Source organism: Heloderma suspectum, chromosome 7 (genome assembly GCF_057233095.1).
Source record: "Heloderma suspectum isolate Gila_16-S chromosome 7, 16-S_ref, whole genome shotgun sequence".
Classification (NCBI taxonomy): domain Eukaryota; kingdom Metazoa; phylum Chordata; class Lepidosauria; order Squamata; family Helodermatidae; genus Heloderma; species Heloderma suspectum.
The window spans coordinates 52,651,816-52,668,632 of NC_139464.1; the positions used below are offsets into that span (position 1 = coordinate 52,651,816).

Consider the following 16,817-nt stretch of genomic DNA (forward strand, 5'->3'; position numbering starts at 1 on the left):
TACTTTTTGGTAGAGTATTAGAGGCATTTCTGCATTGCAAAAGAGATGCACAAAGGAATCCACTAATTAGGCTGCAGTTACCCATCAATATTTTTAAGAGTTCATGGTGAAAGAAAAGCACCTTCTTTGCCAGATTACCGGGAAGGAAAAGTGGACAAGCCAGATTTTTAGTTTAGGCATGCAAATGCATGCTAAAATGTAAGCATTAATTAGGTGCAATGGCCTTGCTAAATTATAAATCAAAGACTTAAAACACAAAACCAATGCAAAACCATTTAATGTGTTGCTGTGAACATTAGTTTAAAATACTCAGCATTTCCCTCCCATCTATGTTATTTTTCAGTTTTTATGTCTAAATACGAACACATTTTCAATGCCCCATTAATTCTGATCTATGCAGCATGCAAAGATAAAGCAGCACATCTTGCAGGTTCTCTTAAACCTCGTAAGAAGCTGGAAATGAGCAATGCTTTACATACTGGGCAAAAATGAGGGGGAAGGAAAACAAGTACTATTTTGACATGTGTTTCCCAAGTGCTTTATATCCTCTGCCAAAATAATATGCGTTCTCTGTGTAAGAAGCTAAAACTGATTCATGCACAGAGGGCGCAATCCTATCCGGATAGGCGGCCACCTCCAAACTCGGAGGGGACCGCCTATCCAATGCAGGGCAGGAGAAGCGCAGAGGGGATCCTCCCCTCCGTGCTTCAGCAACCCTGCATTTGCAGCTAGACAGCGGATTTCGGCTGTCTAGCCATGGGAAGGCAGAGGGGGGAGGCGGCTGCTGGATGACACATAGGATGTGTCGTACCAGCAGTTCTACCTTCCCCACCCAGGAATGCCCCGTTTTCGCCACTCCACACTCTTCTTCCGAGTGCAGAGCACGGGGCCAGTCCGAGCTGCCTATGAGGCAGCACAGGAGAGAGGGAAGGTCGGTTCTCAGGGAACCGACCTCAGAGCGCAGGCTCCAAGGTTTGTTCCCAGAAACCGACGTACCCTATGGCTGTCTAGCTGCTGACTAGCGGCCATAGGATTGCTCCCTTGATTGCTTTGCCTTTCACAGTAAGTCTTATAGGTATGATTGCATATAGCCATTATTATTTTCAGTTTTAGAGCACCCATCCTGTATAACTTCCTTATGAAAAGTCTGTGCTCTAAGCCTCTAATGAGGAAAAGTCCACCACCTTCCAAGACAGTTTGTTCCACTGTTGAACAGCTCACACCGCCAAAAAGTTCTTCCTAACATTTAGTCTAAATCCTTTTTCTTGACATTTGAACCTGCTGGTTCAAGTCCTACCCTCAGAAGAAACAGAAAACAAATTTGCTCCATCAGCTAGTGATAGTCCTTCAAATATCTGATGATCATATCATCTCTTAATCATCTCTTCTCCAAGCAAAACTTACCCAGCTCAGCCTTTCCTCATAGGACTTGGTCTCCAGGCCCCTCACCACCTTTGTTGCCCTCCTCTGGCTATGTTCCAGTTTGCTGATACCTTTCTTAAACTACAGTGAAGAACTGGATGCAATACTTCATGTGAGTGAGGCAGAATAGAGCCATTACATCTCGTGATCCGGACACTGTAAGTCATGTTACAGAAGAGATTCAGACCTGCTGGCTTTGTGGCATGTGTGCTATGTATCTAATTGGCATTACCCGGATGCCTCGGCTCCATTTTGCTTTTGGGAAGCACAACCTGGAAAGCTGCCAGGAACGTCATCAGTAAGGCTCTGGACTGCTGCATAGGTACAGGACCAAGTGTGTGTATGTGCTACATTTGTGATTAAAGCAAGTTGCTCCTTGTAACTATGGAAACATGCAAATACCTGCCTGATTGCCATGCCACCACTGAGCTGACTGAGGCACAGGAGTATATTTGAATGGGCAAACCCAGAACCTGGGCAGGAAAAATGGACCAGTCTTGATCCTCCCAGACAGGACAGCAAGCATTACCTGAGCACCCTCAATGACACATTGTTGTGTTTGAATATTTTACTGTTCTATATAGCCAACTTGATGGAAATTAATCAAGGGGCAAGGAGCCTCTCTGAGCTTTCTATTCATTTGCCAGTACCAAACTACAGTTTCCGTTGCTTTGACCCATCCTGGGTCCAGCCTCTGAGCCATCAAACTCTTTGTTCCCTTTCTTTCCAACCTTCTAACTGCCTTGGCATTCAGGCCGCAGTTGTTCATTGTTACTGTTTGGGCATCCCTCACACTGGTGCATCCTAGCTTTGAGAAAATCCCAGGTTCTGATTGGCTTTACTGTCATTCCTCATGACTCTTTCCTAGTTTCTCTGATCCACTTTGGCACCTATTTCATATTTCCAGGACAAATTCCCCATTTTCCTATTGAATTACCCTGTTGTGTTTGCCCTTAGAAATCTCTTTGCCTTGCATTCCCAGAGAAAAAGTTTTACCCTTGGTAATGCACCCCATCAAGTCCAGAGCCTGGTTCCACGCATAATGCAACATAACCTACAACTCCATCCAACCATTTCAGTGACTTTCAGGGGACTGCGACCAAGAAGAGAATCTAGACTCTAGCACATTGGAAAGTGGCTACGGAAGGCCCCAAGCAGAAAGCAAACATTTTTATTTTTATTGGAATTCTAAGGAAAAGCCCCAGATTTAAGGTTCTCCTTCCAAATCCTATTCTTAACCAAACTGTGATGACTCTGGGGTCCCTAATTAATGCTAAGTCTCCATTCAGTGTACTCCTTATCATCCATTCAAAATCCCTTTCTTTTAGATATCTGTGAACAATGCAGTATATTCTATTGGCCAATTTTGAATTCATAACCAAAGCTGAGAAGTATGGTTAATCTGCGCCCACAGCATTTTTCTAACTTTCGGCAATGAACCTGGAAGTCCTTCAGCTTTCTCTTCCCCTGAAATCAGATAGCTGTAGCCATTCCTGCTATTTCTTTTCCTTTCCTCCTAGATCAGGGGTGAGCAACGTGTAAGCCAAAACATCTGAAAGATCACAACTCCCATGACCTTTCACCATTGTCTATGCTGGCTAGGGCTGATGGGAGCTGTAGGTCAAAAGATCTGGAGGCCCACAAGTTGCCCACCCATCCCAAATATATCAATTTCTTCCCTTGTGGCTCACCATTCTCATTAGCATCTGTGATGGTTGCATAGCCTTCCAATCCTCTGCTCTGCCATTTCCATAGCATCACATTGCCCTTATTTGGCAAACACTACTTCCCAATCTTCATCTTTCTCTCATAGTCAGGCCTATTGGAACTAGCATACTGGCCCATGTGCTATATAATACAACTGTTTTTCCTCTTCTATAATGAAAGTGCATGCATGCATGTTTTGAGAACAAAAGTCAGTAAAAATGTAGCACACTATGCTTTTGGACTTAAAATGTTTGAGCTAATCTCCTCAAATTTAGAATTAACCGCACCGCTGGATAAAAGCAGCCTTAGACCAGCATTTGTTACAAATATACATGTTCACATTACATGTCTGTATGAATGAGGATGTGCAGCAACAGTTCGTTAATGCAACCTAGAATTGTATTAGCCTTTTTAGCCACCAAATCACATTGCAGATTCATATTTCACTTGTGGTCTACTAAAACCCCTTAGAGCCTTTTTCACGTGTACTGCTGTCAAGCCACATGTCGCTCACTCCTAGGAAATAGAGAGCTTTGCTACAAAGCTGACCTACTCTGATTTGCCCTAGCTGTAAACTGCGGCCCAACCCACAAGTCAGAGACTTTTATAGCAGCAGGCTGAGTCAGGTGACACAGAAGTCAAAGCTCCACCCCAACTTTAACAAGCAGTTTAGTGAAGAAAAAGAGGGGGGGGGGTACATCTAAGCCTGGTGGGAGCTGGTGTCAGCTCCTTATTGATCTAAGTCACTCATAGCAAGCTCCCCCCCCCCATTTAAAGTCCTTCCTGAGCCAAGGTAATCATTTATGTACTTAAGTCAGTTCCTTAATGTATTTTTCAAAATGCAAATGTGTTTCTGTAGTCAACTTGGAAATATCTATCTGAACCTTAGTCTTCTAAGAGTGCAATCCTTTCCATGTTTAGGCAGAAAAAGTCCCTTGACCCCAGTATTTCCAAGCCAGCCATGTAGGACTGTTTTCAGTCTAAACAAGCATAGGACTGCACCCTAAATGGTTCAAAATGTAGTCCGAGTACATGCCAATAACTCATTTTTAACCTAATGTTTCCTTACTATCAGAACAGGCTGCATGTGGACATTTACCATAAAGTAACCATAAATGTCACTTCATAATGGAAAAAGTGGCCACGTGAAGGCTGATAAAAGTAGATCAATAGTGTTTATGCTGCTGATCAGCCATTGCTCACAAGACTCAAACCAAAACATAACAATGTGAGTTTGATGTTCTGCTCCAATCAGTCATAAAATGGTAGAGAGCAGTAAATACATCTTTTCAGCCACAGCTGCAGAGTAGGGTAACATATCGTTAAGTCAAATTGGCAAATGTGAATATGACTATGATTGCACTGGAAGTCTAAAGGACTCTACTGGAAGTTATTGTCTTGCCCTTGAAGAACAGCTTGAGGTCTAGACTGAATGCCAGCAATATGGTAATATTATTACCCAAGTATGTTTACTCAGAACTCCACAAATTGTTTATTCAATCTGAGCAAATTAATCAGTGTACCATTAAATTATGTAAGTATGCAGATTAATACATAACTCAGTTTAACAAACAGCAAAGTTACACCCTATGCTTACAAGGTAACATAGGAAATAAGTCATCAGTAAAAGAGCATATACAATAAAAAAAACCCAAGAGCCAAATATTTGAGTATTTTTCTAGTCAAAAGAGAGAAAAAAACATACGCACTCCTAGAAAGTCTTCATGGTAAAAAGAAAAAAGTTGCTGAAATATTGAAACGTATAACAGATCTATAAAGACAAAGGAGGTTGATAAATTCTTATACAAAATACATTTTCTGTTTAGTTTCCCTTTTTATAAAGGCACTTTGTATACAGCTAGAACTGGTTAATACACATTAGCCTCTGTTTATAACCAATGTATTTCAAGTTTACCATAAAAACACTTTGATACAAACATTATTAGTGCATTTTAATCTATTATCTATTGCTTTTTCTATAATTAAAAAAGTTCTTTAGTGCTGGGGAAAAAATACTGAGTTTACACATTATTTTAGTATTGGTCAGATGACATCTTGATGCCTTAGCACAATAATAAGAGTTCAACTCATTTCGCTTGCATGAACAGGGACTTCTCAGAAGTGGGTTTGCAGTCGTTTATTTTCCTCACGCAATCTCTCGATTTCAGCTACTAAACTGTCATTTACAGAATATCTTTCAAGTAAGGCATGCATTTCATTCTAGAGGGAAGGAAATGAAGTAAAAACATTACTAGAGAAAAGTTCATATGTCCCTATCTGTTCCTATACATTTTTTATGTGAAGTCCTAATGTTAACATAAAGGTGGTCAGAAGATGCTATCTTTCTGTGGAAGAATCACAGCATATACAGATTTTGAAAATTAAGGGCACAATCCCATGCATGTTTGGATATTAAAAAATCCTACAACTTCCAGCATGCCACAGTCAACATGCTTGGCTGGGGCATTCTGGGAGTTGTGGGACTTTTTTCTATCTAAACATGCATGGGATTGCACTCTAAGGTAATGCTTTTGCAATCATTACTTTTTCCAATAAAACATCTAGCTCCCCTTCACCCCAAGAATGTCATATTATTTTCTTAACTCAAACAATACTATTTTGTACCTGGTTTAAAAAGACAGTTTGTCAGTTTTAGTTAGCACTGTCTCTTAGGGTAGAAATGGCATAATCTTTGCTAACAGATTAACAGTCTTCATTTCATTGTTCTTTCTAGGATCTCTAGAAGACCAAGCAGTGTAGGGCATGAGATGGGTCTTTTTATTTGCAGTTATATTAACACCTATGCACACCTCTTTATATTTTTATACATACCAACTGTACATGAAACTGTTTGATCATCTCCACTTGCAAATTCACAATGTCACGATGGCAGGCTTCCCTGAGGGAACAAAAGCCATGCATCTTCAATTCATATCCACAAGTCTAGTGTTTTCTCTCCAGTTCTCAGAGTTAGTATAAGGTAATTTCAAAATGGCAGAATCTCAGGGTAGACTATACTTCATCTTACCCTACTTCCTCAATTCAATGATAATGTCTATCTTCGTTGGAGACCACTAGAACTAAGAAGTCTTTAAGAAGAACACAAACCCTTCTCTCCCTCTTTCCAGTGCGTGTCCAGCCTTGGGTTTCAAGCAAGTCATCCAACTCATCATGTTTGCCATGGACTGGTAAATGGAATGCAGACAAAGGTTTGTCTACTCTTTTACTGGAAGAGGTACAGAAACCTCCCCATTAGGCAGAGATATATTTATTTTCACCTCATGTCCTGAAACACCTGATTGCCATTTCTCCTCTACAAAGTAGCAACAATGCTGGAGGGCAACAGGAAAGTGAAGGGCAAAAGGTTAAACACCCCTCCTCCCTCCACTTTCCCTGAAAGTTGCTCCTTCCTACTGCCACTTTGCAGAAGAGGGGTAGCGACCACAGTTTCAAATTACAAGGTGGAGACAGAATATTCTGCTCTGAGTATAAGCTAAACAAGGCTGCTAATAAGAATCTAAAAAGGGGGAAATATGTTGAAAATCCAAGTATTAGGCAACAAATTCTAACATCTACCTATACTTTTTCAGATTCCAGGAAACACTATACACCAGCACAGTTTGCCATAAAGCTGAAAAACTGTTTAACAGGCATTTTTATTTTTATGCACCAAGGAAATTTAATTGCTCCAGATGCACAGCGAAACAGATTCCAGCTAGCATCATTCATTTATAATAAAAGTTTCATATTATGTGCCTACAGATGCACCTGTAGATTTTTACTGTGACAGATCAAGTTTACTGGATTTGAAGGCAGCTGAAACCATTGCTCTAAATATATTATTGCATCTGTTAAAAGTATTTTCAAAATGAATATTCAAGTGACTTTCTGAACTAACTTACCTACCTCTTCAATTAATCTTAATTCTGATAGATGTTTGATTGTGTCCTCATGAGTTTACCACACCAACACATGGTTATTTTTTCCCAACAATAAAGGCTAACAAAGATATCACTATCTGTGTCACTAAAAATACAAATGCAAGCGGTACCCCACTACTTTCTTAAGTCATGTTCTGGCTACTCAAACTAGTCAGCTTTCCTGGGACAGAAGAAAAAAAGAATGCTCAAGTGTATACTTGGTGGGTGTGCCAGTTTGAAATGTATTCCTGATGTAGCATTGCACTGAGAAGATAGCCAACGCCAGGCCTTTTTATAGCAACATAGAGACCTTTTCCTCATCCATCAGATCTGCAGTGCTCTGTGAAACCCAGCTCAGGTCTAAAACTAGAGTCAAACCTGGGGCAGATCTTTTCCTGTAATGGAATGAAGCCAGAAATATGGAGCATGCATGTTCACCAGTGAGATTACTCAAAATAGCATCCCTGAGGCTCTCTCCCCTTGCTGCCTCAGTAAAATTTAGCAGGTTTTGCATTAAATGCAGTCATCAGGATGTGAGCAACCTTGTCCCCTCCAGCTAGATAGAGGAGGGTTGGGGGCACTCATTGCAGTGGCTGGATTCCATGAGGTAGGAGCCCTTAAATGTTACAGCAGAGAGAGGGAGATGTGACCACTTGCTACAGGGATACTGGTTGTGGCCACAGCTGTGGTGGTCATGCTTAGGATGTCACTGCTTCAGCTGTGCATGGGCAGAAAAGCACATGAACACCTTATGTGCATTCACCTGATTGTCTCCCATTTCAAAAGGTGCTCCATTATTGAAGGAGATGGGAGATTTCCAACTCATCAGCTCTTTCAAATCCAAAAAGTAGTTGTAGGGATTTAGCATAGGAAATGAAGCAAGCAGAGAGGGGATGGGAAACATCGAACACACAAAGCATAATTTTTTTCCCTTGCGAGATCCCTTGTGCAAGAGTCCACACTACTTTTTGAACTGAAAGTGGGGTGTCTGAGAGAATCTATTGGAAAAAGAGAAAAAGTGTGGTGACATGAAGCCCTCTAATTTGCAGTCTGTCAGAGTAAAGCAAACCTTAGCAGTAAGTTACCTAACCCCCCAAAATTGGTTGCTGCTCCCTGTGCTTTCAGATCCAGCCTCTGCCAAAGCTTAGGCTGGTGTACCAACTACGCCCTTATCTGGACAGAGATAGCCTAGCTACAGTTATCCATGCTCAGGTAACCTCTCGTCTGGATTACTGCGATGTGTTATACGTGGGGCTGCCTTTGAAAATGATCTGGAAACTTCAGCTGGTCCAAAATAGGGCACCAAGATTGTTAACAGGGACTGGCCAACGAGCTCATATTATGCCAGTACTTTTCCAGCTGCATTGGCTGCCAGTCCATTTCTGGGCCTGATTCAAAGTGCTGGTATTAACATTCAAAGCCCTTAACGGCTTGGGGCCAGGTTATCTGAAGGATCGCCTCCTACCATATGTGCCTGCACAGACCTTAAGATCATCCTCAGCGGCCCTTCTCCGTGAGCCCCTGCCAAAGGAAGCGAGGCGGGTGGCTACTAGGAGGAGGGCCTTTTCTGCTGTGGCACCCCGCTGTGGAATGAGCTGCCTAGTGAGGTTCGCCTGGCACCTACATTGTATTCCTTCTGGTGCCAGGTAAAGACCTTCTTATTTTCCCAGGCATTTTAGCATTTTAGCTTTCTAGACTTTTAGCTTTGCTGTTTTAAATCTGTATTTTAAATATCTGCATTGCTGCTAAGTTTTATTCTGGTTTTATTCTGGTTTATTGTGGTTTTAATGTTTTTATATTTTAGATTGTTTTACTGTGCAGTTTTTGGTTTTAATTTTTGTGAACCGCCCAGAGAGCTTTGGCTATTGGGCGGTATAGAAATGAAATGAATGAATGAATGAATAAATAAATAAAATATTATGCTGTTAGGAGGCCTACTAACCAAAAGAAACATAAAAACCTGTATTTTAACAAAAACATTCCATGTACCACCTTAAGCTTTATAAATTCCTCACTGAATGCTATTAAGTTAAACCTCATGCAAAGTAATACACTAATTAAAAATATAATCAAAATGTCTATTTACCTGAAGTCATCCAGAGTTTCTTGTATCATATTCTGAATGAAATGAATTTGAACTGATGATAAAGGTGCATTCAATCTACTGCTTCCAATAGTATCTACTATTTTTTCAGATAGTGAACTGGCAACTCCAGCAGTAACAGCAGAAGTTATCTTTGGACCTATGCGAAATAAAGGAATATGAGTATTTCATTTTAAGTTGAGCAAGAAAATGGGACTCTGAAAGGTAGTTTTCTGCTGGCTAGCATATAAAACAGACATTAAGGGCATGCCACATCACTGTCATGTTATTTCTAATCATCACCTACAGTCAGGGCCAGAAATATTGGAGCAAGGATAACTGTTTTGGCAGTTGGCCTCTGTACACCACCACATTGAAGTTAAAAGGAAACACACCCAGATGGGAGCGAAGTCAGGACTTTCAGGTATAATTCAAGGGGTTTGACAAAAGTGGGGCACTAACCATTCAGGAAGTACAGCCAGTGGCATATACACACACCCATCGTTGGTGGCTCATAAGTAATGGAACAAATGGCTGACAAGCAGCAGCATGGCCAGGTGTGGCCTGTTTCCTGGGTACCCCATGACCACTCAAGCAGATCAAAGGCCTGGAGATGGTTCTGAGTGTTACGTGTGCATTTGGTAGCTGTTCACTGGAACCCCCAACATGAGGTCCAAAGAGGTGTCCATGCGAGTGAAGGAGGCCATCATTAGGCTGAGGAAACAAAATCAACCCATCAGAGAGATAGCAAAAACAGTGGGAGTGGCCAATACAGCAGTTTGGAACATCCTGAAAAAGAAAGAATTAACTGGCAAGCTCAGCAACAGCAAAAGGCCTGGAAGACCATGGAAGACAACTAAAGTGGATGACCGCAGAATTCTGCTCATGGTGAAGAGGAACCCTTTCACAACATCTAGCCAGGTCAAGAACGCTCTTGAGGAGGTAGGCATGTCACTGTCAATACCTACAGTCAAGAGACGGCTTTATGAATGTAAATACAGAGGCTTCACAACAAGGTGCAAACCACTGGTAACGCTCAAGAACAGACAGGCCAGATTAGCCTTTGCCAGCAAACACCTAAAAAAGCCTGCCCAGTTCTGGAATAAGATTCTTTGGACTGATGAAACCAAGATTAACTTGTACCAGAATGTTGGGAAGAGAAAAGTATTATCCAAAGCATACCACATCATCTGTCAAACATGGTGGAGGCAGTGTTATGGCATGGGCATGTATGGCTGCCAATGGAACCGGGTCACTGGTGTTTCTTGATGACCTGACTGCTGATCAAAGCAGCAGGATGAATTCTGAAGTGTATAGGGCTATACTTTCTGCTCAGATTCAGCCGAACGCTGCCAAACTGATGGGACGCCACTTCATACTGCAGATGGATAATGACCCAAAACATACAGCAAAAGCGACCCAAGAGTTTCTCAAGGCAAAGAAGTGGGATGTTCTTCAATGGCCAAGTCAGTCACCTGATCTCAACCCAGTAGAGCATGCTTTTAACTTCCTAAAGACAAGACCGAAGGCAGAAAGACCCACAAACAAGCAGCAGCTGAAGGCAGCTGCAGTCAAGGCCTGGCAAAGCATCTCGAGGGAGGAAACTCAGCATTTGGTCATGTCCATAGGTTCCAGACTTCAGGAGGTCATTGACTGCAAAGAATTTTCACCCAGGTATTAAAGGTGACCCTTAAGTTTGAAATGATGTTGGTTTGTTCCATTACTTATGAGCCACCAACGATGGGCTGGGGAGTGTATGCCACTGGCTGTCCTTCCTGAATGGTTAGTGCCCCACTTTTGTCAAACCCCTTGAATTACAGCTGACTGAAAGTCCTGACTTCCCTCCCATCTGGGTGTGTTTCCTTTCAACTTCAATGTGGTGGCGTATGGAGGCCAACTGCCAAAACAGTTATCCTTGCTCCAATGCTTCTGGCCCTGACTGTATATTTACAAAGTGAAAAATAAGAGTCAAGAACCATATCGTTCACCCTATCTAAGAATTCACAAATGTTGAAATTTAAGAATTTAAAGCAAGCTCATGACTGGATACCAAGCAAGCTAAACCTTGAAAATTTCACAGTCTTAATTGCCATGATATACCATGCACAGAGAGTTAGAAACTTTAGACTGTGCCACACCCTCATTCAGAAGTATATCAGTAGCACTGCATTCTAATAAATCTTTTTTTATACATAAAAAGAAAAAAATATGACAATTATACCCCTTTTAAATTCAATTAGGATGCCAAGTCACTAGCCAGCTTATTACGTTCCATAATACAAAAGTGTGATTTATACTTACTTGCTGAGGTAGTACCATTAATTGGTGATTCATATGTCAGTTGTGCCTGGATGTTCTTAATAAACCTCTCTCGAGAATCAGGACTCTTGACTATGTTGACCAACGGTGGAGAGCTTAGATTTCCAGAATCAGAACTTGAGGAGCTCAACTTTAGGGGGGAGGGGGAATAAATAAATACGTTATGGTTTTTAAGGTTGTTTTAATGTTTTACTATGTTTTTATTTATGATTTTTGTAAACCACTTGGTTGCTTCCAGAAAGGCGGCATAGAAATATAACAACAACAACAACAGCAGCACCCCTGTAGGGCAGGGGTTAAGACAGTGCAATGAATGATGGTCCCAGACACAAATATATGGTCTATTTAAAGATTAGTGGCACAGCCCATCATGTGTTGAGCCCCTTCAGACAGTCAAAATCCATGACTTTTCATGATAAAAGAAGTTTGGTAACATGGAAAAGAAAGCTCCTTATCTCAATCAACCCTGTTAAGCACCGCTTAACATGTTCATTAAAACCCCTTATTCAAAAGACCTCTAGTGCCATTGGGTGCAATATGAATAGAATGTTAACTACACATTATAACCTTTCAAACACACAAAGACAAACCAATGTCTATATGAAGTGGAGTGCACCCAATTTTTTCTCCATGTTGATTTTAGTGCCTGAAAACTAATTACAGGCTACACAGAACTGTGTAAAAGCCCCTTAATGGTGACTTAAGGCTCCAGTAGGGATGGATGGATTCCTTACCTTCCGGTCCATGGGGGATCCATCTCAGGGGGGGGATCCGTCCCCCGTCCCCCCAGAATCCTCCGGAGCGGCTCCGTGTCAGGAGGATTTTGTGAAGCCGCACTCCGGCTCCATAGCGCTGGCAATACGGTAATGGAGGCCACTATTACTGTATTGCTGGGAGGAATACAGCCGCAAATGGCATATTGGATGCCACTTGCAGCTGTAAAGCCCTGAGTTTAACCTAATTGTAGCCATTTAAGGCTCTATTTAGGTTAAACTCAGGGCTTTACGGCCGCAAGTGGCATCCACTATGCCATTTGCGGATGTATTTCTCCCAGCAATACAGTAATGGCGGCTGCCATTACCATATCGCAAATGCTACGGAGCCGGAGTGCCATTCTGTGGGGAATCCTCTGGACGTGAAGGTAAGTGAACCGTTCCGCAGTAGATTCCAGAGGCTGGATTCCAAAGAATTCTCCGCCATCCCTAGGCTCCAGGGAACCATGCAGTTCTTGAACTATTGGCACAAGGGAATTTCTCAAGGAACTCTTGAGTCTTTGGAGCAAAGGAGCTGTGCAATCACAAACCAAGCTTGACTTACTGAGCTAAAGCGTAGGCAGAATCCCTCTGTAAGCCCTCCACACCAGCCATGTGACTGTAGGCGGGGTTATCTCCAGTCACATGGCTGAACGCTTACATTATACATAAAAAAGAATTTTGCCTAAGCTTTAACTCATTCAAGTCAGGAACATTCTCCAAGTTTTGTCAGATGAACTCTGGGCATCCTCACCTCTGTTGGCTCCAAAGCTCAGGAATGCATAGTCTTAAAAGCAAACCCATCCCTCTGAGGATGTTAGCACACTTCCTCGTGTCCACGATTTAGATTGAGGTGTGGGAGGGGGAGACGACACTCAAGGATACAGTCAAAAGCACACCAAAACACAAAGGTGCTTTGAGAGTAATGAAAGCAAAAATGAAGCTTCAAAGCCTGTTTCAGTTTAGCTCTAATATGAACTTGTTTGGAAAAACAGAGACCATTAAGGTGAACTCTAAAGTAGGGACATCTGTTGCTGGGAAATCTGGTTCTTTCTTGGCTCGACAGAGTTACACGGCATGTATGACTCGCTTTGTGTCTGTGAGCTGAGCTGTGGGCTATTCCCCGAACTCCAGGAACTTTTTGTGAAATTTGTTTTAGGAGGGTTCCACAGTTTGCGCAAATTACAGCCAAATTTGCACAAATTATGGCCAAGTCTGGCCATGATTTACACAAATTGCTCAGGGATTTGTGCACATTGCAGAACCCCCACCCCATCTTCAGTGCAATGATGGAGGGGAAGAAAAGCTTGCAACAAGGCCAAGAGTCCTATTTTATTTGTTTAGTGCAAGAATAATAAATCACCTTTCAGGACCCACTGCCCTTATAAGGTAGTATACAGAATTACACAACATACACAATATAAATATACATTAAAAACCACATTATAACTCTTAAAATGAACACAACAATTAGTGAAATCAGACTGAAATCTGCCAGGAACTGGCAAACTTAGGGTATCACTCTCAGAGGTGGCCCTAATTTCCCCCCAAAAGTGTTACAACCCCATCATGGTTAGTTTTTAAGAGAAGTCTTAAGATGTTTAAGATTTCTCTTAAAAACTAACCACGATGGGGTTGTACCACTTTTGGGGGGAAGTCAGAGCCACTTCTGTGAACGATACCCTAAGCATGCCAGTTTCTGAGAAAACAACCATAGTGTGCGCCTCCTATGTTAACAATGACATCTGACTCCTGTTTTCCAAAGAGATAAATGGCGAAGGTAACACATTGTACTACTTCAGACTGCCAGTCCTTCAAATTTCAATTTTGAATGTATTCCCACATTTTAAAAATAGCAGCAAACTACAAAAACCGATTCTAGCCTGGCCTTTTCCCTGCTGCGCTTACTGACCATGTGCAAGGAAATTTACACAAATGACAACCTTCCCCCATCTGCAATTTCAAGAGGAACAGTCCAGAAACAACTAGCCACATAATTTTGCTGAACATGTCGCTTAGCTCTTAGATGTAGCATTTTATGGCAAAGTTACATCCAAGTTGTTGCCTGAATCATCCATTATTTTGATCATTTTGTACTGCAACTTAATTTGATTTAAATGGTTGTAAGAGTTCATTTCAGAAGCTCAAGTGACTCATTGAATCCATTTATATAGCCTCACTGTAAATGACATTTTTTTGTAAGTATCCACACAGAATGGTAAAAAGAAGTAAACAAGAATATCTGCTACTTTGTTCAGATACATAGTTCAGGGGTAGGGAACCTTTTCAGCCAAATTCCAATCTGGGAAAGTTCTCAGGGGCTGTATTCCATCTGAGGGCCAGGCCAAAATGTGATTACAGATATCATCATCATCATCAAACAATTCAACATAAACCATAGCTATCACCAAGCAGAAAATAGCATTTCAACAATGACCAATATACAGCATTACAGATATTTAAGACTGTAGGGCTAATATCCTTCCTGGGGGTCCACAGATCTAGGTTTAGTTAGGAAGTACTAAGTAAATCTTTCCAAATACTTACATGTGATAGAGGAGGTTTCAACCCCTCCTTGTGCTGCTTGACAAAAGTAATCCATGGCTGCCAACATATGTAGAAGTCATTGTCAACTACATTATTGCACCTGCGCTTTAGTTCCTTGGTTAACTTTTCTAGTAAAGCTATGACCCAAAGTCGTTTTTCCCAGCCTTCAATGATGATCCACTTGTAAACTTCCAGACTGAAGTGATTTCCATTCTTGCTGCTGTCCAGAAAAATGTCAGTAAGTTCTTATGCAGCAGTTATTTGTGGTCTCCCACAAAATGAGAAACTACTCCAAGTTCTGGTTTTATGTATACCCATTAATTGTTATTCACCATCTTCAGTTGCAAATCAAGCTCTTTGTCGCTGGATTCTTCATGGTTAGGCTTCTCCTGCTCTCCCGCACTGGACTTTCCTCCCCCGTCTTCTCCTGGGCTCAGATTCATGCATATATGGAAGTGTTTGGCTTCCCAGTGTGATGTAATAATGACGGTGTTATCCAGTTTATTGATGAGTTTAACTGGATGCCCCCATCTATAATTATGCCCACAGATCTAAGCTTTTTAGTTCAGTACTTAAACATCTTTATTTTTTGAAGAGAGTCGGGACTCAAACCTTGGAACACTTGAACTGGGTTGTTTTCATACTGAAGTTATTTGCTCGATCTGGATCCAACCAATATGGCTTCTTTACATTAGTGAAACGCGCAATGATATATCTTGGGTAAGCTTCAGTTGCAAGCTTTGCCTGTAAAGCTCTATGAGCCCATTCTACATCTCTTCTTTCAATTGTTGTTTTAGGGGAAAGATCTACTAGCCAGCTTGTTAAGAATCCAATCATATCTCAACCTTCCACAGACTCCTCGAAATCTCAGATCTGGGCAACTGCTATGATTTTCAAGTGCCTCCATTTTTTTCTCACAATTCTTTGATTGTATTAGCTTCATTATTGTTTGTTTTCTGTGACACTGGCCATTTTTGCAATCCCATTAAGTTGCTGAGAGACTTCCTTTATTTGTGATTCCAGGGGTCAGTTAGTAGTAGACCCTTCCTATCTCAAGTCTTTTATGTAGTCTGCAATCTCGGCCATTGGATCCCTCCCACCTTTGTCATATCACAGAGCTTTGGGTCCCATTGTTGGCCCTCGCTGTCCTCCTCTCCCGCAGTTTTGGTAGTTGGAAGCTCCAGAGTACATGATTAAGTCTCCTATCATGGATCACTGGGGTTCCAGGAAGCATTACCTATTCTTCTCATCTCTCAAATGATAGTTTTATTTGGTTGTTGCACTACTGTAAGTTATTATTTGCATTGGGAGATCTGAGCATTAGATTAATAATCCACCATATCAGTACTATGACATTATCGCCCCCCCATGATTACTGATTTTTAGCCTACTAAGAAGTAAGCAGGACTGCATGCAGCAGTTTCAAATAGCATCCCAAGTACCAAGCCTCTGCATGTCTACTCGCATTAAGGACAGCCCCTGCATGTCTAGTCAGATGCAAGAAGGCCTAAATCACTCAGAAGCACCTTGAAATAGCATCCAACAGCAAGTCCCTGCATGCAGAAGCAAGCATGAATAGCATGTCGACTTACAAGGAAGCAGGACATGTCTCAGGAAGGAGCAGGATTGAATCAGCAGCTTCCTCCACAGGTCCCACTCCTTCTCCCCTGCAGGGAAAAGCTCTCATTTCCAATCAGCATCTGATAAGAGGTTTTCCCTGCTGCACAGGGACAAAGTCTTCCTTTCTCACTGTGCAGCAGGGAAAAGCTCTAATCTCTGATTAGCTGCTGATCAAAGAAAGGTCGTCAGGGGGAGAAACCATCCACCATGGCTTCTCCCCGCTGCCCCTGTGCATGGGGCAAGCGCCTCTCATTTACATAATTACCTGCAGTGCAGGCTGGCGTGTCGTCCAATCCTGGTGTGCAGCACAGCAGGTGTAACTTTGTACGCACTCTACATCCTGTACTGCGAGTAGCATTTCTCTGCCAGGAGAGAGGGAGGGGCCTGGGGAAGAAGCTGGCAGGCCGAGCGCCCCCACCCCTCACAAGCTACCTGGCAGGCCGAGCG

At 42.0% G+C, this 16,817-nt stretch overlaps 1 protein-coding gene across 4 annotated transcripts in view; it reads right to left on the reverse strand.

The window, feature by feature from the left end:
- Positions 1 to 4,577: 4,577 nt before the first annotated feature.
- NEDD1 (NEDD1 gamma-tubulin ring complex targeting factor) overlaps positions 4,578 to 16,817 on the reverse strand; it is a 38,731-nt gene continuing 26,491 nt past the window's right edge. For 2 of the 4 annotated variants that reach the window (XR_014784352.1, XR_014784351.1), the window contains 5 exons: positions 11,434 to 11,581; positions 9,595 to 9,846; positions 9,136 to 9,292; positions 5,962 to 6,028; positions 4,601 to 5,349 (listed from right to left, as the gene is read on the reverse strand). Coding sequence is in view for 2 of the 4 variants with exons in the window: in XM_084810217.1 (XP_084666343.1) it covers positions 5,245 to 5,349; positions 5,962 to 6,028; positions 9,136 to 9,292; positions 11,434 to 11,581 (477 nt within the window). In the remaining 2 variants the exon portion in view is untranslated. Of the gene's footprint in view, positions 5,350 to 5,961; positions 6,029 to 9,135; positions 9,293 to 9,594; positions 9,847 to 11,433; positions 11,582 to 16,817 lie in introns of all 4 variants that reach the window. The other 2 variants (XM_084810217.1, XM_084810216.1) reach the window with 1 other exon arrangement.